Source organism: Papio anubis, chromosome 7, assembly GCF_008728515.1.
Source record: "Papio anubis isolate 15944 chromosome 7, Panubis1.0, whole genome shotgun sequence".
Lineage (NCBI taxonomy): Eukaryota > Metazoa > Chordata > Mammalia > Primates > Cercopithecidae > Papio > Papio anubis.
Genome location: NC_044982.1, coordinates 129,761,624 through 129,787,638, shown reverse-complemented (window position 1 = coordinate 129,787,638; position 26,015 = coordinate 129,761,624). Strand labels below are relative to the sequence as shown.

The 26,015-nt window shown below is 38.5% G+C and overlaps 1 protein-coding gene across 3 annotated transcripts in view; it reads right to left on the bottom strand.

The window, feature by feature from the left end:
* Positions 1 to 26,015, bottom strand: part of MINDY2 (MINDY lysine 48 deubiquitinase 2) — an 83,592-nt gene that overhangs the window by 23,275 nt on the left and 34,302 nt on the right. For 2 of the 3 annotated variants that reach the window (XM_003900991.4, XM_009210283.3), the window contains exons 4-6: positions 21,327 to 21,485; positions 14,229 to 14,331; positions 4,006 to 4,148 (exon numbers count right to left, since the gene is read on the bottom strand). In XM_003900991.4, coding sequence (XP_003901040.2) covers positions 4,006 to 4,148; positions 14,229 to 14,331; positions 21,327 to 21,485 — 405 coding nt within the window. The remainder of the gene's footprint in view (positions 1 to 4,005; positions 4,149 to 14,228; positions 14,332 to 21,326; positions 21,486 to 26,015) is intronic. The other variant, XM_021940611.2, reaches the window with a different exon arrangement.

Below are 26,015 nucleotides of genomic sequence, written 5' to 3'. Positions count from 1 at the left end.
AATCCCAACACTCTGGGAGGCTGAGGTGGGCAGACTGCTTGAGTCCAGGAGCTCAACACCAGTTTGGACAACATAGGGATATCCTGTCTCTAAGAAAAAATTTTTAATTTGCCAGGTGTGATGGCGTACACCTGTAGTCCCAGCTGCTTGGGAGGCTAAGCCATGAGGATCGCTTGAACCCAGGAGGCAGAGGTTGCAGTGATCTGAGATTGCACCAGCACACTCAAGCCTGGGCGACAGAGCAAGACCCTGTTTCAGATGGAAAAAAAAAAAAAAAAAAAAAAGGCACTCACTGGGTACTCTGTCAGAAGTAAAGCAGTGTCTTATCTAAAGACTGAGGATTGGAAAGCTGGTATAATAGGAATACAGGAAACAGAACCGAGAACTGTAATGGGTCATAAATAATCGTCCAAATGCCCATAGGATCCCTGGAGAACACAAGATTTGGATCATATTAAAACGGAGTTACTCTATCAAATGCAATGCATGGTCTTTGATTAGATCCTGGTTTGAACAAATCATCCATAAAACTATTTTGGGGACAAGTGGCAAATTTGAATATGGACTAGATTTTAGATATTAAGAATTATAGTAGCCACTGCGCTCCATCCTGGGTGATGGAGTGAGACCCTACCCTGTCTCAAAAAAAAAAAAAAAAAGAATTATAGTTAAGTTTGAGATGCAATAGGCCGGGCGTGGTGGCTCACGCCTGTAATACCAGCACTTTGGGAGGCCAAGGCGGGAGGATCACAAGGTCAGGAGATCAAGACCATCCTGGCTGACAGTGAAACCTCTACTAAAAATACAAAAAAATTAGCTGGGCGTGATAGTGGGCGCCTGTAGTCCCAGCTACTTGGGAGGCTGAGGCAGGAGAATGGCATGAACCCGGGAGGTGGAGCTTGCAGTGAGCCCAGATTGCGCCACTGCACTCCAGCCTGGGTGACAGAGCAAGACCCCATCTCAAAAATAAAAATTAAAATAAAAAAAAAACCCAACACTTTACAAGATGTAATCCCTGTCTATCTATTTAGCCTTTCTTCATTCCTTTTATTTGCTATGCTTCAGGCACACTGACTTTCTTTTAATTCCTCAGGAGTCAAGCTCTTTCCTTCCTCAGGGCCTTTGCATACATGCTCTATCTGCTTAGTTACTCTTTTTTGGCCAATTTATTAAACTAGAAGATTCACTTTTTAGGTATCATTTTATTTTTATTTAATGAATTAATTTATTGAGACAGAGTTTTGCTCTTGTCACCTAGGCTGGAGTGCAACAGCATGTTCTCAGTTCACCGCAACCTCTGCCTCCCAGGTGCAAGCGATTTTCCTGCTTCAACCTCCCAGGTAGCTGGGATTACAGGCGCCCACTACCATGCTCAGCTAATTTTTGTATTTTTAGTACAGATGGGGTTTCACCATGTTGGCTAGGCTGGTCTCGAACTCCTGACCTCAGGTGATCCACCCGGCTCAGTCTCCTAAACTGCTGGGATTACAGGCATGAGCCACCATGCCCAGCCTCAGGCATCATTTTAAATGTGACCTTCTCAAATATATCTTTCCTGACACTCCCTAAGTTATAAGTCCTGAAAAAAGCAACTAAATTATAAATCCTGATAAAAACTCTCATAGCTTGTGATATGTATCCTTAACAAAATGTATCTCAGTAGAAATAAATTAACAATTATTTGTGTAATTATTTAATATCTGCCCCTTGTCAAACTAGGAGGTCCTTAATAGGCAGACACTATAGCCGCCTTGCTCGTGGCTGTATTCCGACTACTAGTGAGCACCCAGACATGATACATGCTCAATAAATATTTGTTAAATAAATGAATAAATCCTAGACTTGAAAGGTCAGGTTAAGTAAGAAATAAAATGATTTAGCAGTATTCACCATGTAGCAATAAATCTGATCCTTATATCCTTTGGCCTCAGAATTCTGAGGAGTATGGATGACTCTGGGCCCATATCTGACATAGACATAGCTAAAATGTTGAAGTTATACAAATGAGCTGTTGCTATAATCAAGATAGGGAGAGCCAGGGCTTTAAGGGTATTCTTACACAGGCAAACAAATCATTATTTTATACTACTCTGTGTAATTCACTGACTAAAGTGTTGAAGAAAATATGAAGATGTAATTCATGACCTTAATAAGATACTTTCGTTTAGAAAAAAAAATGACACATTTACATGGAAAGAAAACTGGTAACTAGGTATTAACCAATAAGGGCTAAAAAAAGATGATGTTGCCAATAACAGCTAGATGATGGTTAGACAATTGTACTCTGCCTTAGCTGCACATTAAAATCACCTGAAAAGCACTCAAAATTAATCATGCGCAGATCCCACCTCCATTTAATGGAGTTGGTGGTAGGTTCTGAGGACTGGCATTTTTTAAAAAGCTTCCCATACAGTTTTAGCATACAATTTGGGTTGAGAACCAGTGGTTTGAGGAAAGTAGAAGTAGCTTTACTGAAGAGTTAGTATTTGAAATGTTTCTTAAAGGATGGGTAAAATTTGGACAGGCAAAAAGGAATGAGAAGAACTTTCCAAACAGGGCTTAAGGAGTGAGATATGGCAGGAAAGTGCAGAAATTAGAAGGTATAATGTATGTATGGGATGGAGGGTTATCAGTGAATAGACACCATTTTGGCTGAAGTAAAGTATTGGTGAATAGAACATATCTTGTATTTTTATCCCCATGCATGAAGTGCTACTGAACATTTTCGGTATATTATTGACGGCATCAGTACGGTATTCTACTATACTATTGAAGGAATCTATACCTTCAATAGGTATAAGGTGACAAACTTCTGAACTAAGTGAAAGCTCTAACAACAAAAAGAATGGCTATAAGAGATAAAAAGAGTAAACCAGTAAATGACAGAGCCATAAATGGCACTATAGGAAGAATTTAAAGCTACACATTATTAAAGAATTTAATGTTTGGTCACACCAAATTCATTAAACTTTAATAATAGCAAACCATCATAAAGGCAAATCATCTAAATAAATAAAAAAGTTTATTCTAAATTCCTTTAGCACTGAAATATAAACTTCCATCATTAGATGTCATCCTAGTTCTGGCCGGGCGTGGTGGCTCACGCCTGTAATCCCAGCACTTTGGGAGGCCGAGGCGAGTTATCACCTGAGGTCGGGAGTTCAAGATCAACCTGACCAAAATGGAGAAACCCCGTCTCTACTAAAAACACAAAATTAGCCAGGCATGGTGGCGCATACCTGTAATCCCAGCTACTCAGGAGGCTGAGGCAGGAGAATTGCTTGAACCCAAGGTGCAGGTTGTAGTGAGCCAAAATCACATCATTGTACTCCAGCCTGGGCAACAAGAGTGAAACTCCATCTCAAAAAAGAAAAAAAAGAAAAAAAAAAAAAAAGCCTGGGCATGGTGGCTTACGCCTGTAATCCCAGCACTTTGGGAGGCCAAGGCGAGCGGGTCACCTGAAGTCGGGAGTTCAAGACTAGCCTGACCAACATGGAGAAACCCTGTCTCTACTAAAAATACACAAAAATTAGCGGGGTGTGGTGGTGCATATGCCTGTGATCCCAGCTACTCAGGAAGCTGAGGTAGGAGAATTGCTTGAATCCGAGAGGCAAAGGTTGCGGTGAGCCGAGGTCGCGCCATCACACTCCAGCCTGGGCGACAAGAGCAAAATTCCATCTCAAAAAAAAAAAAAAGAAGTCATCCTAGTTCTATCTCTAGGGTTTATCTTTTTTTGATTCTTAGAAAGAAAATAATAAAATACTTATTGCAAAGATCTGTGAAAAAGAAGTGGAGAATTAAAAAACAAAAAGTGATTTGAGGTGACACTTCAATTGTTAATCCATCCCATCCTTATAAAGTACTGTATTTAATAATTACCTTCATAATTTGATGGTTACAAAATATTATGCTAAAATCTTTTATTTATAAGCAGATCAAAAGACATCTCTAAATCAAGCTCTTTTGATTTAGAATCACAATTAAATAGCTATTTCTATATCATACCTTGTATTTGGTCATGGTGCTAAAATGATTATTCCGAAAGAACACACAAAGTTCTCCTTCCTGAACCGTTGAAGTTAGTTCACATAATCCATGGTATGTCAGTTGAGTGGCTGTGTTATTTAGAAACTGCTCAGCTACAAAGCCTATAGAACCAATGCATAATATTAGATAGAATAATTTCAAAATTAAAAAGTTATTCTTTTGCTATTTAAAGTGTGTTCCAAGCATGGAAAAAGGCCAATCATTATAATACTTTCCCTACTACTTTATGATGACTCCAAATTGGACATCTGTGATTTTAATTTTGCTATGAAATATGTGTATACAGAAATTCCTAACCTAAAGAAATAGTTACGTGAAATTCTTTTTTATAAACAAATGAATTTACTTATACCTCACCTACTATTACAAAGGATTTCATGCAGGTTGCAGTAAAAAAGCAGACACAATAAAACTAAAACTCATCAAAGCAAATAAAAAGACAGGTGTCAGGCAATTTTAAAAATGGGTAGGAAAGAAAAATGTCAGTCAACAGCTACCTTCCCAGTAGCAAGGTGTTTTCACATTAAAAGATTTTACAAAAATCGTAGATAATTCTTAAACTTCTCAATTCTTAATTGTACACTTCTCAATTTTTGCTTTAAAACTACAAGTAGGCATAAGGCTGAAGAGAAAGCCGTGGGATAAATGATGCCATTTGTAATGGTTTTTAATGCCATTTTTATTTTAATCTCCTCCAACATATGCCACTCATGTAGCTGTATCAAGTTTGGAAACAGATCTTATGGCTTTTGTTTTTGAAATACAATAAAATATGCAGAAGTGATCTGGGGTATAGTTTAAAACATATATATATACACACACACACACACACACACGCACACAGCTGATCTTCATAAACACAATTGATCCTCATTGCAAGTTCATATCTGCAAGTTCATCTGCTGGCTAAAATTTATTTAGAACCTTCAAATCAACACTTGCAGCATTTTTATGCTTGTTTGTGGACATGTGAAGACCGGTGAAAATTCTGAGTGGCCCAATGTGCACATTCCCAGCTGAGGTCAAACAAGGCAACATTCTGCCTTCTTGCTTCAGCTCTCTCACATACTGTAAACAAGTGTCCCTTTCATAGTCTATTTAGTGCCAAGTTTTTCACATTTTTATGCCTTCTGTTGGTGATTTTGCTGTTTCAAACAGCATCCAAGCATAATGCCAAAGTGCTGGCTAGTATTCAGTAGACAAAGGCTGTGATGTGCCTTACAGAAAAAATACATGTGCTAGGTAAGTTTCGTTCAGGCATGAGTTATACAGGTTGAGAGGCTGAGTATCACTTATCTGAAATGCATGAGACTAGAAGTGTTTTGGGTTTGGATTCTTTTGGATTTTGCAACCTTTGCGTTATACTTATCAGCTGAGCATCCCTAATCTGAAAATGAGAAATCTCAAAAGCTCCAATGAGCATTTCCTCTGAGCGTCATGTTGGTGTTTAGATTTTGGAGCATTTTGGATTTTGGATTTTCAGATTAGGCATATTCTATCTGTAGTGCTGTTGGCTGTGAGTTTAACGCTAGTGAATCAACAATATATATTAAATAAGGTGTGTTTAACAGAAACACACATAAAACAAGTTTATGTATTGATCAGTTGATGAAAATGTTGTTACCAAAGGCTCCTTGGTAACTAACTCATATTTATCCTAGGGACAGTAGTTCAGCATTCACTAATTCAGTGTTCACAGCAACTTTATAGAACATAGCTACCATAAATAATGAGAATCAACTGTATACATATTTTTTTAAACTTGTATTTCTCTTCTTCCTTGCGTCCTTCCTTTTGGAGTAAGGAGACATGTCTCAGAAGCAATGGGAGAGGAGGGAAGGGAATGCCCTAAAAAGTTTCATAAGTGATCTGAGAGATATAGATATAAGGACTAAAGATAAATCTGTGGTATGAAAGTAACACTTCAACAATAAATTTAAAATAAAACTTGGTAGGGCCAGAAGCAGATAACATAGGTTTATTCCACTCCCTAGACATCCCTTAGTGTCAAACCATAGTACTTCAAGCTACAAAGTAGTTGTAAAAAGTTACCACACTATAGTTATCACACTACTGCAAGGACTTTGTTATGACAGAAGTACAAAAATTATAAAGAGGTCTATAGTCAAAAGAAATTCATTGAATACTTGCAACTTTTTCGGTTTATACATTTAGATATAAGAGGTTTCTTCACCTGATTACTGCTGTTACTTTGCCAAGTACTAAGTGACCATATACTAATGAATAGCATTTATGATGTACACTAGTAAATAGCATTTACTATTATGTAGCATTTAAAGAGTAGGCATTATGCCTGTGCTGAAAAGTACCACTGCTGTCTGTAATATCTGTATTACTAAATGTTCCCTTCAGAAAGATGTTTTTAAATGCCCCTTCCATACCTTACTCACACAATATCCTCTCTACAGATCCCTCTCAAAAAGATACAGAAATTCAGTAGATATATAGCACATTACTTTCATGTTAGTGTGAAATTCAAAAATTCAACATTAGAAAGGTCTTTCTCTGCTACTTCTTTTTACAGAATAGGACATAGGCTCAGAGAGAATAAGTGACTTGCCCAAGGACATAAAACTAGTTATGGCAAAGTGAAGACTGTAACCTAGGAGAATTATTATGGGTATTAAGTTTTAAAATTTATTGCAGACGAGTATTATAAATGCCACCTGAATTATATCTCTCCCAAAACCATAAAGCATAACTTATTAAGAACTAGAAAAAACAATGTTTCGTAATTCTCCTGTCATCTCTTAAACAGTGGTTTTAGTGGAAAAGGCTAATCTAGTTTTAACTTTTTACAACTATTTAAACAAACTTTGGAAAACAACTCTAAGTGTTACACAGCGGTTTATTTATCTGTAGACTTATCAGAGCATCATTATAACGCTCAAAGAGGTGTTACTGATTCAAATAATCCATGGTTTATTTACAACATTCACATTAAATCTCAATTTTATTGTTAGATATTGTTATTGATGATACTAAAGGTAAAAAAATTCATATAACGATAATAGAGCATTATTCATGAGAATAAATGTAAGCCTGATTTTCCTGAGAAGATTACTATATTTGAAAATATTTCTTATATTCAGAAATTCAAGGCTGGGTGCGGTGGCTCACGCCTGTAATCCCCGCACTTTGGGAGGCTGAGACGGGCGGATCATGAAGTCAGGAAATCGAGACCATCCTGGCTTACACAGGGAAACCCCTTCTCTACTAAAAATACAAAAAAATTAGCTGGGTGTGGTGGCAGGGGCCTGTAGTCCCAGCTACTTGGGAGGCTGAGGCAGGAGAATGGCATGAACCTGGGAGGCGGAGTTTGCAGTGAGCCGAGACTGTACCAGTGCACTCCAGTCTGGGCGACAGAGACTCTATCTTAAAAAAAAAAAAAAAAAAGAAAAAAGAAATTCAATAATAAATTAGTTCATTAAACTGTTTTCCTCTATTACTGGACAGTTATTAGAGAACATGAAAGTAATGAATGCCTTACAGATGGTGAAGTTAGAAAGACAGGTACTATCATTAGGTAAAAAGGAATAGAATGTAGAAATAGGAAGGAAGGAAATTTGATTTATTTAAAAATGTTGCCTAGATGTGGTCCTGTCTGAGATTTGTGTTCAAATTTAAGCTTAGTCAGAACTTAACTTGTCACTGTGACAGCTTTAAACAATCTAATTTTAAAGAATTTAATCTATATTTAAGTTTCAAAGATCAAATACATTAATGTATTTTTTTCTCAAAAGGATGGGCAAAACAATTTTTTTTTTTTTTTTTTGAGACGGAGTCTCACTCTGTCACCCACACTGCAAGCTCCACCTCCCGGGTTCACGCCATTCTCCTGCCTCAGCCTCCCGAGTAGCTGGGACTACAGGCGCCTGCCACCTCGCCCGGCTAAGTTTTTTGTATTTTTAGTAGAGACGGGGTTTCACTGTGTTAGCCAGGATGGTCTCGATCTCCTGACCTCGTGATCCGCCCGTCTCGGCCTCCCAAAGTGCTGGGATTACAGGCTTGAGCCACCGCGCCCGGCCCAAACAATTTATTTTAATGACAAATGCCCAGATTTTACTTGAAAAGATAAAAGCTCATATAATTTTTTTTTTCTTTTTTTTTTTGAGACAGAATCTCACTCTGTTCCCAGGCTGGAGTACAGTGACGCTATCTCGGCTCACTGCACACCTGGCTAATTTTTTGTATTTTTAGTAGAGACAGGGTCTCACCATGTTGGCCAGACTGGTCTCGAACTCCTGACCTCAGGTGATCTACCTACCTTGGCCTCCCAAAGTACTGGGATTACAGGCATGAGCCACCGCGCCCAGTCCACTCATATGATTTGATTCCAGGAGTACAGTAGGGAGCCCAGAACATTTTACTGTGCCAAAAAATAAGTGCTCAAGGAAAGATGAGGAGATACAAAAGAACACAAGACCCAACTTGAGGGCATCCCACTGGCCATATCATATTTAGAACAATTAAAGCATCAAAAAGAATAATGATAATGGATTATAATACACTGAATAAAAAGGAATCCATGAGTTTATATTGATATAATTTTTTTTAATGGGGAAGGAGGAGAAGGAAGAGAAGTGAAAACTGTTCTGTTACAGAAGAATAACAACTAATAAATAGAAGGAATAACAGAAATTATGACCACCACAGTAATAATTGATTCAGGCAAGAATCAATGGATGCCAGATCTACTGGGTGAAAGATTATTAAGGAATAGCATATTCACAGAGTTTAAAGAATAACATCACAGGTGACTTATTAACTACCAAGGGAAAAGGGCATCTTTACAGTATTAAAACCTGGCAGATATTATCTTATATTTGAACATCACCAATAATGAGATAATCAGGCTCATGTGCCCCCAATTTGATGCACTGGGAAAGACATAATCTCACCTATGTAGCATCCCTGCCAAAAATATATAACCTGAATCTACTAATGAGGAAATAATCAGATGAATCCAAATTGAGGAATATTCAATGGAACAACTGGCCTGGACTATTTTAAAAAGTCAATGTCATAAAAGACAAAAAAGGAAAGAAAGGAGGGAGGAAGCAAGGAAGGAAAGGAGGGAGGAAGCAAGGAAGGAAGGAAGGGAGGAAGCAAGAGAGGAAGGAAGGAAGAAGGTTATAGAACTATTCTACATTACAGAAGACTAAAGAGATGTGACAACTAAATGATTCTTAATTGGAGCCTACATTGAAAAAAATTAAAAGCTGTAAGGGGCATTACTGGGAAAATGGGATAATTCTGAATATGAACAATATATTAAATAATATTCTATAAATGCTAAATTGCTTGAGATAATTGTATCGTGATTATATAGGAGAATTTATATAAGAGAATTCCTTGTTCTTAGGAGACAAATGATGAAGCATTTACGGGCAAAGTGCTATATTTGCAATTAATTCTCACAAGATTTAGGGAAAAAAGAGTGTGTGGGTCTAGGTGCAGTGGCTCATGCCTGTAATCCCAGCACTTTGGAAGGCCAAGGCGGGCAGATCACCTGAGGTTGGGAGTTTGAGACCAGCCTGACCAACATGGAGAAACCCCATCTCTATTAAAAATACAAAATTAGCTAGGTGTGGTGGTGCATGCCTGTAATCTCAGCTACTCGGGAGGCTGAGGAAGAAGAATCACTTGAACCTGGGAGGCAGAGGTTGTGGTGAGCCAAGGTTGCATCATTGCACTCCAGCCTGGGCAATAAGAGCAAAACTCCGTCTCAAAAAAAAAAAAAAAAAAAAAAGATTATGTGTTCGGTGTGTAGGAATACAGAAAAAAAGAAAACATTCAATATATTAACAATTGGTAAATTTAGGTAAAGAGCATATAAATGTTCATTGTGCCATTATAATATTTTTTATGGGTTTGAGATTTTTCAAAATAAAAGTTGAAGAAAGAAAAAGGAAACCAATATTATTTAATAAAAATAATAAGCCAAACTATAATGTTCAGTATTTATGGCACATAATAAAGGCTCAATAAATATTTTAATAAATGAATACATATCCTAGAAATATTTTTATAAGCGTATTTTTGTCCTAGGATCAACTGTTAAAGAAACATTCCTAGGCCGGGTGTGGCAGCTCACACTTGTAATCCCAGCACTTTGGGAGGCGGAGGTGGGCAGATCAGCTGTCAGGAGTTTGAGACCAGCCTGGACAACATGGTGAAACCCTGTCTCATCTAAAAATACAAAAAATTAGCCAGTGTGGTGACGTGAGCCTGTAGTCCCAGCTACTTGGGAGGCTAAGGCAGAACAACTGCTTGAACCCAGGAGGCAGAGGTTGCAGTGAGCCGAGATTGCACCACTGTACTCCAGCCTCCAGCCTGGGCAACTGAGCAAGACTCTGTCTCAAAACAAACAAACAACAACCACACACACAACAAAAAAGAACGATTCCTGAGAGCATCTGGAATTAAATGAACAGCTCTGGTGAAGTCTGGCTGCTGGTACTGTGCTTTTTTTTAAACTTGCTGATTTTTGCTGCCATGAAAAATCAGCATCATCACAACCAGATTCAAAAAGGTATTGTTTCTATTCATCACTATACTGGAAAAGAAGTAGAAAATAAAAAAGGTATCAACACCCAAAAGCACTGTGTTCTACAAATAAGTATTCTACGTAAAGTAAAAGTTCTATACCTTTACTTACAAGGTATTTGCATCAAGAAAAGTGAATGTTATCTAAAACAAGTTGAAAGAACACCTAACTCTATTTGATTATTTGCTAAATAACATTTCTTTTTCCTTAAAAAGGAATTTGAGGGAATATATTTCTTATTCTCCATACCTTGATAGGAAATAAAATGTGTGAATTTTTAAAAAGTTATCACCTGTGATCAAAACTTATTTTTTTTTTTAATAAAGATTAGAAATAAGTCAGCTTTGAGGTATTATACTGATTTAAAGGGAAAGCTACAATTGCAGGCTAAACAGAAAAAGAAAGCAGATTATTTCAACTGAACACCACTCAAGATAATATGATATATGATGGGCTGGCTGAGGTGGCTTATGCCTGTAATCTCAGCACTTTGGGAGGTCGAGGCTGGCAGATCACCTGAGGTCAGGAGTTCGAGACCAGCCTGGCCAACATGGTGAAACCCCATCTCTACTAAAAATACAAAAATTAGTCAGGCACGGTGGCACATGCTTGTAGTCCCAACTACTCGGGAGGCTGAGGCAGGAGAATTGCTTGAATCCAGGAGGCAGAGGTTGCAGTGAGCCGAGATCATGCCACTGCACTCCAGCCTGGGTGACAGAGCGAGATTGTCTCAAAAAAAAAAAAAAAAAAAGATAATATGATAAAGAAAAATGATGAAGGAAACCTAATTGCTAAAAAGTAAGTAAAAATGTCTATTATGGTCTATTATGGCCTTTTATTTTCCATGATTTCTTAGTGTTTTATACAAGTAACCATTAGTGTTAAGTAATTATTTCAAATGAACTACATATTTGTAGTCACTTATGAACAAATATCTAGTTTAGCTTTTTAATTATGCTGAATGACACATATAATTATTCTTTAATATGGAAATCTGGCATGTAGAATTTCACCACTATGAAATTTATATATCAAGGAAGTAATCAATAAATATACCCAGTAGATATTCCTTAAAAATTCTATACCATTTTAGAGGGTTTCTTTCTTTGCTTTTACCATGATGTTCTTCCTAAATTATCAATAACACATATATTAACTATAGTTTTTCGTTATCCTGAGGAATCAATGTCAGAAAAATAATAATATTTGTGACATCAGGTTAAGGAAAAAGAAGTAATGAAGGGACTGACTTTTTTGTTCATTTTATTAATTATTGTAGTACTAAGTCCCATCCTTACTGTATTTGTAGACATAATTGGGAAAGATGTTAAAAGTGTTCCACATAACTTCATACTCCATAAGTCAGTTTATCCAAGTATTACTTCTTGGCTAGCATTCTGTCTGTTACCACTTTCTGAATCATATTGTTCCTTCAAGTACTACTGAATAGCATACTCTAGTATACTGGACATTACTGAAGAAGGATTCCACAGATAGACATTTTTAAAATAGGAGCTTCTTTTTAGTAATATATCTATGGTAATGAGAGCTTGTATAGGAATGCAAACTTCTAGTGGGTGGAGTTTTTCCCCCCTACAGTCTAGTTCATTGAGAAGGAATTTTGTTAATTGAGATAAAACACTTTTCTAACAGTTTTGTTGCTTCCTTCCCTCCTAAAATTTGAACATTGCTGCCTCATGCTGTAACGAAAGAGTTGTCAGAGAAATCAACGATCAACGACTGTATAATGTTTTTTGCTTTTTGGTTTTTTTTTAAGACAGATTCTATTCTGTTGCCCAGGCTAGAGTGTAGTGGCATGATCTTGGCTCACTGCAGCCTTGACCTCCTGGGTTCAAGTGATCTTTCAGCCTCAGCCTACCAAGTACGTGGAGCTACAGGTGCCTGGCTAATTTTTTATTTTTATTTTTTAGAAATGGGATCTTGCTACATTGCCCAGGCTAGTCTCAAACTCCTGGGCTCAAGCAGTCCTCCTGCCTCAGCCTCCCAAAGTGCTGGGATTACAGGTGTGGGCCACAATGTCCAGCCTGTCCCTGCATCTTTATATGTTTATTGCAAGTAGAAGACTAGCATAAACCTCCCAGCCTGATCAAGACAAAATCCCATCTCTACGAAAAATACAAAATTAGTGCATGCCTGTAATCCCAGCTACTCGGGAGGCTGAGGCAGGAGAATGGCTTGAACCTGGGAGGTAGAGGTTGCAGTGAGCTGAGATCGCACCATTGCACTCCAGCCTGGGCAACAAGAGTGAAACTCCATCTCCAAAAAAAAAAAAAAAAAAGATTAGGATAAACCTTAACTAAAATACTATGTATTTTCTTATTATTTTCCTCTTTTGCAAAAATGTGTTAAACTTCTGGATAATTAAGTAATATAATTAGTTGGGTTCTGATTAATATAGATGGAATTCATGCACATATCTTTTATATGCTCATATGTTCTTGTAGTCGTCAGTTTTAATTCTTAAAAATGTGATTATTGTAATAAACTTTCATTATATCTTATGTAAAATAATTGTGTGTCTGAGACAGACTAAAACTCATGCTCTACTTCTCATGATTTCTCTTTCTTTTTTGTTTACCTTTCATAGAAAGAAGAAGTATAGCCTCAGTATTTGTGTGTATTTTTGAAAGAGTAAAATGGGGACTAAGAAGGTATATCTACATGCTATACCTTTTGATAGCATTCTGTTTCAAATCTCCACTTCTCATCATTGACTGGAACACAGTTGAAAAAATATTAAACTGATTTTGTGATGATGAATTTAGGAATTTCAGTTAGCTAAGGATTAGGAAAACTGATTTTCAGAGGCATATTCTGATCCAGAATGGGGCTTTAATATATTATATTATGCTAAAACGTAAGGCAGTAGTCTACTAAAATAGAGTACTTGAGCACCATAATACTCATCTCAGTCAATTGAAGTATTCAGGATCAATGATAAAGTCCATTCAGTACTCCTAAATAATAAACCTTTTTTAAAAAAGTAATTATCAGTAACCTCTGGGTACATGACTATACCAAAGTTAGCAAGTGATTCCAAAGATTTTTAATAGAATCGAGGCCTGATTTTACAAGTTAAATGAAAAAGAATTCTAGGAAAAACCTTTAATTGGCACCTTTATGAAGGATTACTTCTTTTTTTTTTTTTTTTTTTTTTGATACAGAGTCACTCTGTTGCTCAGGGTGGAGTACAGTGGCGCGATCTTGGCTCACTGCAACCTCCGCCTCCTGGGTTCAAGTGATTCTCCTGCCTCAGCCTTCTGAGTAGCTGGGATTACAGGCATGAGCCACCATGGCCGGCTAATTTTTTGTTGTATTTTTAGCAGACACATGGTTTCACCATGTTGGCCAGGCTGATCATGAATTCCTGTCCTCAGGTGATCCACCTGCCTCGGCCTCTCAAAGCGCTGGGATTCCAGGCGAGAGCCACCATGCCCAGCCTGTGAATGGTTACTTCTTAAAATTCATACAAGTAATATGACATGTGTTTTTTAGAAGTCTTATTTAATAAATTTGAAAGATATTAAATTATTAGAAAAATTATCTTGCCAAGAATTTCAAAAGTCAGGAAACAGCAGCACTCACCCACCTTCACTAACCAGCTCACTATTGTCTGACTGTTTACAAGAGATGATCTTCTCCACTAGTTGGTTGTAGCTGCAGTTACCAACAGCTTTTACGATGTCATCAATCTAGAAAACAAATGACTGTCTCACTAATCATGGTAAGATTAGAAACAAAACAAAAGAGAGCCATATCACTCTTTATAATTTTATTCTAATACTAAATATAAAACTATTATTTAAGAAAAACAAAATCAGCACTAAAATCAACACCCAACAGTTTCCAAGTTTGTTTACAGCTCAGTATGACACATTACGAAAAATACTGCAGTTGTATTATTTTAATTATGCAAAAAAAGATTAAATAGGATTATTACATGCAACTTTATTTCTTAAGGTCATAAACATGTATTTAAGTGATCAAAATAAAACATAAACTATTTCAGGAGAAAAAATAAGAAAATATCCATTTTTTTTCACCCAGCATAAACTACCAAGCAACAGTTTTTTTTTTTTTTTAAAAACTAAAAAACAAATGCTGCATATTTAAAGCAAGGCAACTTTAAATATGTTAATTTATAAGATTAATAAAATTATTACATTTTATTACTTATTTCCTAGAGAAGTATAGTGGAGATGTGAGTAGAGATAACTAACGTTATTTTCCTGAAGAAAAGTATGTTAATCAGGAATGATATCTGCTTCATGATTCTTATTTAATCTTTGTTTTTGGAGGTACAGCAGAAGAGTAAATTTAAACTTTTAAGCTATAGGAAAATAAAACTGGGCTTCTTTACTCTGTCTCCATTACACTTTGCTTTGACTATAGAAGAAAAAGAGGTTTCTACTGTCTAAACAACTTATATAGTTGCCTTTCCATACATAAAAATATATTTATATTTATTTATAAATTATTTACGTGTATTGCTGTATTAACAAGTTATATACCTAATAAATACAAATTTTAGAATTATATAAATAAAAATAAGAGGAACAATGTTTTCTTCCTACATTCAAATGATCACCTTTGAATATCACAGGTCTCAACATATATCTGCACATACTCAGCAGTGGTTTTCAAAGTTGGGGAGCTTATTAAAAAGATGTAAAAGAATTTCAGGCTCAAGTTGCTTCTCAATTGTGTAAGTTTTCATTCCACTGAGCAGGTGATTCCGATGCATAACAAGTTTGAGAACCACCATTCTAGGCTATAATTTATTTTCCTTGTTTATGAAAAAGTCTACAATACTAAAAGACTCTTAACTCATTCAGGCATAGATATCCTAAACATTTTTTTTAGTGGGGGGAATCGAGTCTCATTCTCTTGCCCAGGCTGGAGTGCAGTGGTGTGATCTTGGCTCATTGCAACCTCTACCTCCCAAGTTCAAGTGATTCTCCTGCCTCAGCCTCCCGAGTAGCAGGGATTACAGGTACCCGCCACCACACCTGACTAATTTTTTTGTTTGTTTTTAGATGGAGTCTCGCTCTGTCACCAGGGTGGAGTGTGGTGGGGCAATCTTGGCTCACTGCAACCTCTGCCTCCCAGGTTCAAGCGATTCTCCTGCCTCAGCCTTCCTAGTAGCTGGGACTACAGGCGCCTGGCACCACGCCCAGCTAATTTTTGTATTTTTTAGTAGAGTCGGGGTTTCACAATGTTGGCCAGGATGGTCTTGAACTCCTGACCTCAAGTACTCTGCCTGTCTCAGTCTCCCAAAGTGCTGGGATTACAGGTGTGAGCCAATGTGCCTGGTCCATATCTTAAACATTTCATATTAACTTAAAACACAAAAATGTATTCAATGGTCAATCTTCTGACGCAGAGCCAAACAAATCCTTTTCTTTGCGAGAGGATCCTTGGGATAAGATTCTATGTAGATTGCACAAAAAACATCTATGAGTTCCAGCTTTGATTTATGTAAAATGAGAAGTTAGACCCTTAAGAAACAATTTGAGGGCACAATCTCTTCAGATGTTATTTTCCTCAACACCTTTACTTTATAGTGCTTTTCATTAGTGACTCAATTTCAGTAAGTCTTTTCAAAGAATCTGAATTTTCAATTCTAAGAAATCCACAAAAATACAGCTACAATAAGTTGGCTGTGGTGGCTCACACCATAACGCAAACACTTTAGGAAGCTGAGGCAGGAGGATATCTTAAGGCCAGGAGTTCAAGACCAGTCTGGGCAACACAGCAAAACTCCTGTCTCTAAAAATAAAATAAAATATTTTTTTGAGATTTTTTTCTTACTCTGTCTCCCATGCTGTGTCACCCACAATGGAGTGCAGTGGTGTGATCTGGGTCTCACTGTGTCACTCTCGCTGGAATGCAGTGGTGTGATCACAGCCCACTGCAGCCTCAACCTCCCAGGCTCAAGCAATCCTTCCACCTCAGCCTCCTGCATAGCTGGGACTATAGGCACACGCCACCACACTCAGCTAATTTTGAAATTTTTGGTAGAGACAGTCTCATTATGTTGTCCGGGCTGGCCTCAAACTCCTGGGCTCAAGCAATTCTCCCACCTTGGTCTTTCAAAATGTTGGGATTACAGGCGTTAGCCACCACGCAAGGCCTCTAACAAAACATTTTTTAAAAAATTAGCTGGACATGGTGGTGCACATCGATAGTCCCAGCTATTCAAGAGGCTGAGGCGAGAGGATTGCTTGAGTCCAAGAGTTCAAGGCTGCAATGAGCTATGATCATGCTACTACACATCAATCAGCCTGGGCAATGGGGCAAGACACTGTCTGTAAAACAAAACAAAACCCCCCAAAACCCAACTACAATAATAAACACAAGATCAACAGGCTGGGCATGGTGGCTTATGCCTATAATCCCAGCACTTTGGGAAGCTGAGGCGGGCAGATCACCTGAGGTCGCGAGTTCCAGACCAGCCTGGCCAACAAGATGAACCCTCATCTCTACTAAAAATACAAAAAATTAGCCAGGTGTGGTGGTGGGCACCGGTAAGCCCAGCTACTTGGGAGGCTGAGACAGGAGAATCACTTGAAACCGGGAGGTGGAGGTTGCAGTGAGCCAAGATCACGCCACTGCACTCTAGTCTGGGCAACAAGAACAAAATGCCATCTCAAAAAAAAAAAAAAAAAAAAAAGACCAATATACAAGAATCACATATATTTCTCTAGAGTAGCAATAAAAAAGATTTCAAATATTCATAGGCAGAATCCAGAATCTGTACATTAGTGTTTCACCCAAGGCCAGGTGTGGTGGCTCACATCTATAATCCCAACTTTAGGAGGCTAGTGGGGGAGGACTGCTTCAGCCCAGGAATTTGAGACCACCCTGGGCAACATAGCAAGACTTTGTCTTCACAAAAAATAAAAAATCTAGCCAGGCATGGGAGTGTGTGCCTGTAGTCCCAGCTACTCAGGAGGCTGAGACAGGACTGCTTTAGCCCAGTAGTCCCAGGTTGCAGTGAGCTATGATCATGCCACTATACTCTAGCCTGGGTGTCAGAGTAAGATCTTGTCTTTCCCACCCCAGAACTCCATTCATCCAATTTATTTGGATGTCTATTACATACTACTACATACAAGGTGCCATTAGAGAATCTATACACACAACAGTGAGCAAAATAGTTTATGCTTTCATAAAGCTTATATTCTAGAGTAATAATAAACCAAATCAACAAATACATAGTGTAAGGTTGTTGTATATAGTGGTATGCACATGTTTGTTTTCATTGTAGTATAGTATTCCATAGAATATACCATAATGTGGTTATTCATTTGTCTTCTGATGGTTATTCAACTTGTTTTCAGTTTGGGATTATGGCAAATAATACTGCTGTGAAAAACTCTAGGACATTTATCCTGTTCCACTCATCAGGAGTGTATGCCTTGCCAAATTGCTGGGTCTTAAGGAACGCTTAGCATCAACTTTAATGGATAAACTAAACTGGCTTCCAAAGTAAATGGTCAATTTCCATTCTCACCACAAGGAGTGAGACTTCTCTATGCTGCACATCTTTGCCAACATTTAATATTGTCAAATTTTTATTTTTTTATTTTTGTTTTTTGAGACAGAGTCTCACTCTGTCGCCCAAGCTGGAGTGCAGTGGTGCATTCTCAGCTCACTGTAACCTCTGCCTCCTGGGTTCAAGCAATTCTCTCTGCCTCAGCCTCCCGAGTAGCTGGGATTACAGGCACCCGCCATGACGACACCCATCTAATTTTTGTATTTTTAGTAGAGACAGGGTTTCGCCATGTTGGCCAGGCTGGTCTCGAACTCCTGGCCTCAAGTGATTCACCCGCCTCAGCCTTCCAAAGTGCTGGGATTACCGCGTGAGCCACCAGGCCCAGCCTACAGCAGTTTTATCATGATGGCCAGGGACTGGAAAACGCCCAGATGCTCTTTAACAAGTAAAACCACAGTATGTCCACACCATAGAATAGTACTCAGTAATAAAAAGGAACAAACTATTGATAGATGCAACAATCTGGATGATGCTTTGGAGACTTATGATAAATCTGAAATGCCAATCCAAAAAGATTACACACTGTATTATTTTGCTTATATAATATTCTAGAAATAACAAAATTATAGAAATGGAGAAAGATTAGTGGTTGTCAGGGGTTAAGAAGAGGGTAAGGGTGTGAGAGAAGTGGGTGTGGATATAAAAGGGCATCAGGAGGGATTCTTGTGTTAATAGAAATGTTCTGTATCTTGACTTTGTTTACTTATTTATTTATTTTGAGACAGGGTCTCGCTCTTTCTCTCCGGCTGGAACGCAGTGGTGTGATCACAACTCACTGTAGCTTCAACTTCCTAGGCACAAGTGATCCTCCCACCTCAGCTTCCTGAATAGCTGGGACTACAGGCATGTTCCATCATGCCTGGCTAATTTTTGTAGACATAAGGTTTTGCCATGTTACCCAGGCTAGTCTTGAACTCCTGGGCTCAAGTGATCCTCTTGCCTTGGCCTCCCAAAGTTCTAGGATTATAGGCATGAGTCACTGTGTCCAGCCATGTATTTTGACTTTATTAATGTCAATTTCCTAGTTTTGATATTTTACTAAATTTTGCAAAATTACTAAATTTTCCCATTGGGGAAAACTGGGTAAAAGGTATGAGGGATCGTTCTTTATTATTTCTTTTTTTTTTTTTTTTTGAGATGGAGTCTTGCTCTGTTGCCCATGCTAGAGTACAGTGGCACCATCTTGCCTCACTGCAAACTTCGCCTCCTGGGTTCAAGTGATTCTCCTGCCTCAGCCTCCTGAGTAGCTAGGATTACAGGTGCCCGCCACCACACCCGGCTAATTTTTGTATTTTTTTAGTAGACACGGGGTTTCACCATCTCGGCCAGACTGGTCTTGAACTCCTGACCTCATGATCCACCCGCCTCGGCCTCCCAAAGTACTGGGATTACAGGCGTGAGCCACTGCACCCAGCCCATTCTTTATTATTTCTTACACTGGCATGTGAATCTACAATTACTTCAAAACAAAAAGTTTAATTTATAAAAAAGGTAAATTCTCACCTCATACCATAAAACAAAATAAATTTGAAAGGCATTGGCTGGTAGGAGTCCTTTGTCTTTTTCTTTTAAAGTTCACAATTAACCAGTATTATTTTGAAATTTGAATCTTACTTATGTTAAAACATGTAAGTAAGTGAAAATAATATTACAACAGTATAGGAATAGACATAACAGATCAGTGGAAAAGAGAAGACTCTAACCTATAGAAAAATTTAGTATGTGATAGTAGAATTATTTTTTCCTTTCATCCTTCCAATTGACTCTCCATTTCTTCTCTATTCGGGAGACTAACCTCTATGGACTGCAGCAACTGGAATTCTTACTTTCTAGTTATCAGCTGAATTTGGCCACTGGGAGCTACTGGAGGAAATCAGAAAGTGGCAGTCAGAGAATGTTTTACCTATGCTCTTTCCCTGCCGGGCCATAGCTTGGTGGTAGTATTCCGCTCCTGCAGGTCACATCTCCTGGTCAGGAGCTCTGTGCTTTACTAATCAATCTTGCTGTGTTCTGCTAAGTATTCCCTCTCCTTGTCTCTTCCGAGTTAGGAGTGGCAATCATTTTCTGCTGTTGCTAGGTCTAAGATGCTTCACCAACCTTTGCTTTTCCCCTTAACTTTGTCCACACCTTTGTAAATAGTCTCTTCATTAAACTTCTGACAGTTATCCTTAAGTGTGTCATCTACTTCCTGCCAGGACCCTGATACCCTTGACAAGAGGCAAAATCTGGATTGCTAGAATGGATAGATGGCAGTGCCTTTTTAAAATAAATGTTTAGGTAATACAAAATCTCTTTTCAAAGCTATGCAATAAAGAATATGGTTTTGCCCAAAGAGAGGTTTGACCTTTGTCCCGGCTCCTATGAAATAACTTCTAAATCTTGGCAATTCCGTACCAACAGGACTGACTGTGTTATTTATCGTGGGCTCCTTGGGCCACACCTGCAGTTTATACTAATGATGGATCCCTTGAACCACATGGTGTCAGCTCAGCTTCCAGGGAGGAAAGGGTAGGAGTCTGGGTTCAATTACATGGGCAATAAATTAAATCATACCTACATAATGAAATCTCAATAAAAAATCTGAACACTGAAGGTTGGGTGAACTTCCAGGATTGGCAGCACTCCATGCATATTGTCATACATCAATTCCAGGACGGTATGATGTCCTGAGGATCCAAGGGGAAGCTTCACAGTTGGAACCCTCCGAGATTCTGCCATATATCTCTCTTTCCTTGGCTAATTTTAACCTGTACCTTTGCCCTGTAATAAACTGTAATGGTGAGTATAATAGGTTTCAGGGAGTCCTGTCAGTCACTCTGGTGAATTACTGAACCTGAGGGTAGTTTTGGGAAACCTCTGAACTTGTGATTGGTGTGAGAAGTAAGGGTGGTCTTCTATGAGCTCTTCCCTCTAACCTTGTAGTTGGGCCCTAGCTCCTTGCAGTTGGGGTCAGAGGTCTTGGGCAGACTTAGTAGTCTGGAGGACTGCGCTCTTAACCTCATAGTTTGGCTAACTCCAGGCAAAAGTGCAAAAAAAGTAAGTAACAAAAAATATAAATTGAGATTAATTTTCCAAATTAATACATTTTTCCTGCATTTGTGTTTATATAATTTAAATTCTTTGACTTACCTGAGGGTCTACTAACCACCCATGGTACAAAGGAATATCAAGAAGATCAAATACTATGCATTCTGGTGTATATTCAAACACTCGAACACCAGTGAATCTTACATTTACATCCAGGCCTGTCTGTAGTTTGTGCAGAATTGCCATGGCATCACTCATATTCTGAAAATAGAAAAGGGGAAAGTTCTAATTCAGAAACATCAAAACACGAACAAAAAAGATATTCAAGTACAAGCACATTTACTTTTAATTTTCCATTTTATCCAATAAATTCAATTCAACATATTTTTATTATTGAGTATCTACTATGTGTCAGGCACTAATTGGAGTTTGAAAGATGTAACAATGAATAAAACAGACACTGAGGTGGGCGGATCACTTGAGGTCAGGAGTTTGAGACCAGCCTGGCCCACAGGGTGAAACCCTGTCACTAAAAATACAAAAATTAGCTGGGCGTGGAGGCATGCACCTGTAGTCCCAGCTACTTGGGAGGCTGAGGTGGGAGGATCACTTGAACCCAGGAGGTGGAGGTTGCAGTGAGCCGAGATTGTGCCACTGCATTCCAGCCTGGGCAACTGAGCAAGACTCAGTCTCAAAAAAACAAAACAAAACAAGACAAAGTTCATGCTCTTATGCAACTAATATTCTATTGAGAGAGATAAACATGTATATATATAAAACAATGTCAAGTATTAGTAAGAAAAACTGAGCAAGAAGAGGTTGTAGAAAGTAGGAGAAATGAAGGACCTATGTTAGACCAGAAAGTCTAAAGTCAAATGTTTTTAAAGTCAAAGAGGAAGGCCTCTTCTACTGTTGAATCTAAAATAATTGAAAGTAGGATCTTGAAGAGATACTTGTACACCCATGCTCATTGCAACATTATTCGTAATTCTTTATCTATTCTTAGTTACAACTGACAAATGAATACAGAAAATGAGGTATATACATACAATGGAATATTATTCAGCCTTAAAAAAAGAAGGAAATCCTGTCCTATGCTACAACCTGGATGAACCTTGAGGACATCTTGTTGAGTGAAATAAGCCAGTCACAAAAGTAAAAATACTGTATGATTCTACTTACATGAGATATTTAGAGTCATCAAAACCATAAAAACAGAAAGTAGAATGGTTGTTTCCAGGGGAATGGAGCAAGTGGGAAAGGGGAGTTGTTTGATGGATATAGGGTCTCACTTTGCTGCTCAGGCTAGAGTGTAGTGGTGTGATCATGGCTCACCACAGCCTCAAACTCCTGGGCTCAGGTGATCCTCCCGCCTCAGCCTCCCATGTAGCTGGGGCTACAGGTACATGCTACCATGCCCAGCTAATGTTTTTGATATTTTGTAGAGATGGGCTCTTACTATGTTAACCACGCTGGTCTTGAATTTCTTAGCTCAAGTGATTCTCCACCTCATGCTCTCAAAGTAGTGGGATTACAGACACAAGACACCATGCCTGGCAAGTTTCAGTTTTAAAGATGAAAAAGTGGCCGGGTGTGGTGGCTCACACCTGTAATCCCAGCACTTTGGGAGGCTGAGGCGGGTGGATCACGAGGTCAGGAGATCGAGACCATCCTGGCTAACACGGTGAAACCTCGTCTCTACTAAAAATACAAAAAATTAGCTGGGCATGGTAGGAGGAAACTGTAGTCCCAGCTACTTAGGAGGCTGAGGCAGGAGAATGGTGTGAACCCGGCAGGCGGAGCTTAGAGTGAGCCAAGATTGCCCCACTGCACCTCCAGCCTGGGCGACAGAGCAAGACTCCGCCTCAAAAAAAAAAAAAAAAAAAAAAAAAAAAAAAGGATATATTTTATACTGTGTGGTTTCTAACACAATTAAAAAAAACAGAAATGAGCTATCAAGCCATGAAAAGACACAGAGAAAACTTAAATGCATATTAGTAAAAAAACAAGCTAATCTGAAAAGGCTACATACTGTGTAATTCCAAATGACATTCTGGAAAGGGCAAGACTAGAGACAGTAAAAAAGATCGGTGGTTGCCAAGGATTAAGTGAAGGGAGGAGTGAACAGGCAGAGTACAGAGAATTTTTAGGACAGTGAGACTATTCTGTATGATACTGTAATGATTGATACGCATCATTATACATTTTTCAAAATCCAGAGAATATACAAAACCAAGAAAGAGTAAATTATAGACTCTTGGTGATAATAATGTGTCACTGCAGGTTTATCAATAATAAATGAACCACTCTGGTGCAGGATGTTGATAGTGGGGGAAGCTGTGTGTGTGGAGTTAGGAGGAACAGTATAGAAATTCTCAGTACTTTCCATACTCAATTTTACAGTGAATGCACTGAAAAGGAAGGAAGGATGGAAGGAAGGGAGGGAGGGAGGGAGAGAGAGAGGAAGGGAGGGAGGGAGGGGAGTGGGGAATGTAAATGGGAGAGGAAAGAAGGAGAGGGAGGTGAGGGAGACAGGCCTCTTTGAAAATGACACTAGAATAGAGACCACAGTGAGCACTGACTCTTAGGAAGCTCTGGGCAAAGAGCATTCCAGACAAAGTAGACACCAGTGCAAAAACAAGTTTATTACTGTGTCCGTGGAACAGCATGGGGCCCAGTGTGGCTGAGACAAAATAAAAATGAAAAATTGTAGGAGATGAAGTCTAAGAGACAGGCAGAGGCTGGATCACAAAGACTTGTTTGTCAAATTAAGGAGTCATTCTGTCCACATCAGTTTTCTCAATAAATGTAGTCATATACATCTGGAATAAAGACTATTTTTAAATGCTTTTCTAAGCATGTTAACACATTAAATATGGACATATGTATAGAAAGTACACTTGAAAGAATAAAGAAAAATCGATACATAAAATTTAACACTTTTACTGAATCCTTACTGCTAATGAGACACTGTACAAGATACTAAAGACACAGAATATGAACAGTAGACTACAGTCTATAGAGGGGTTTGATAATAAAAAGGGTGAAAATGAAGGAAATCTTCTTATATTAAAACTAGGGATTCTCTTTCAAATTTGAAAAAGACAAATTTAGGTTACAAAAACGAAGTTCTGTTTTATGAAATAATTCACAAAATTCCATTCTAACAGACTGTACAGACTATAAACAGGAATCATTCAAATGTTTTAAATTCATGAATGATGCATTTATAATAGGATAACATTGTTATACTGCAGTCTTTTACCTTTGTCAGTTTCATCTCTTCCTACTATGTATGTTTCCCCCAAACAATGTATTTTCTCTACCTTCCCAAAAATTGAACCCTTAAAAACAATCAGCTTACATTTTTTCCCTTAAGTGTTTTCGAACTTTTCTTAAATCTACAGCAATGATGAATCTGAAAAAATACTAACAATAGCAATCTAAGAATTATAGTTTTACAATCACCAGATTTTCCTCTATTTTTGTAAATTTTTGGTTGTCAACCACCCAACTTCCTTCAGGGGCAATATGATTTCCAATGGCTCTGGGTTCAGGCTTATTCCTTCATATATTTGCTACAATTATTCCCCCTTATTTAGTATTAAAACAACTGAGTTAACACCATTTGATATCTTCATAAAGATTACTAAAACTGATGAAAGAGGCCAGTCACAGTGGCTCATGCCTGTAATCCCAGCACTTTGGGAGGCTGAGGTGAGCAGATCACTTGAGCCCAGGAGTTTGAGGCTGCAGTGAGCCACGACAGCACCACAGCAATCCAGACCATGTGACAGAGTGACAGACCTCGCCTCAAAAAAAAAAAAGGCTGGCACGGTGGCTCACTCCTGCAATCCCAGGCAGGCAGATCACTTGAGGCCAGGAGTTCGAGACCAGTCAGGCCAACATGGTGAAATGCCATCTCTACTAAAAACAAAAAAATTAGCCAGGAGACATGTCTGTAATCCCAGCTAATTGGGAGGCTGAGGCATGAGAATCCCTTAAACCTTAAAGGCAGAAGTTGTACTGAGCTGAGATCGTGCCACTGCACTCCAGCCTGTACAACAGAGGGAGACTGTCTTTGTTTTTTTGAGATGGAGTCTCGCTCTGTTGCCCAGGCTGGAGTGCAGTGGCGTGATCTTGGCTCACTGCAACCTCCACCTCCTGGGTTCAAGGGTTTCTTCTGTCTCAGCTTCTCAAGTAGCTGGGACCACAGGCGCATGCCACCACGTCCAGCTAACTTTTTGTATTTTTAGTAAAGATGAGGTTTCACCGTGTTATCCAGGATGGTCTCGATCTCCAGACCTTGTGATCCCCCCGCCTCAGCCTCCCAAAGTGCTGGGATTACAGGCGTGTGCCACCGCGCCCGGCCGAGACTCTGTCTTAATAAAAAACAACAACTGATAAATTAAACAAACTTATTTTAAAAGGGTTTTAAACTCTTGGGTAAGTATTTTACCACTTTGTTCCTAATTCCAAATTATACTTAATATTATAAAATACAAATGTGAGCTATGGTTGCTTGTCTTACAAGAAGGGAGTACTACTGGAAACTTTAAGGCAGTGGTTAAACTGTTTCTTAGAACTCTTTTCAAAGGAACTTTTAACATGGTCAAATATTTTAAATTTATTTATTTATCTTTATTTTTTTATTTTTTTTGAGGCAGAGTTTCACTCTTGTTGCCCAGGCTGGAGTGCAATGGCACGATCTTGGCTCACCGCAACCTCTGCCTCCTAGGTTCAAGCAATTCTCCTGCCTCAGCCTCCCTAGTAGCTGGGATTATAAGCATG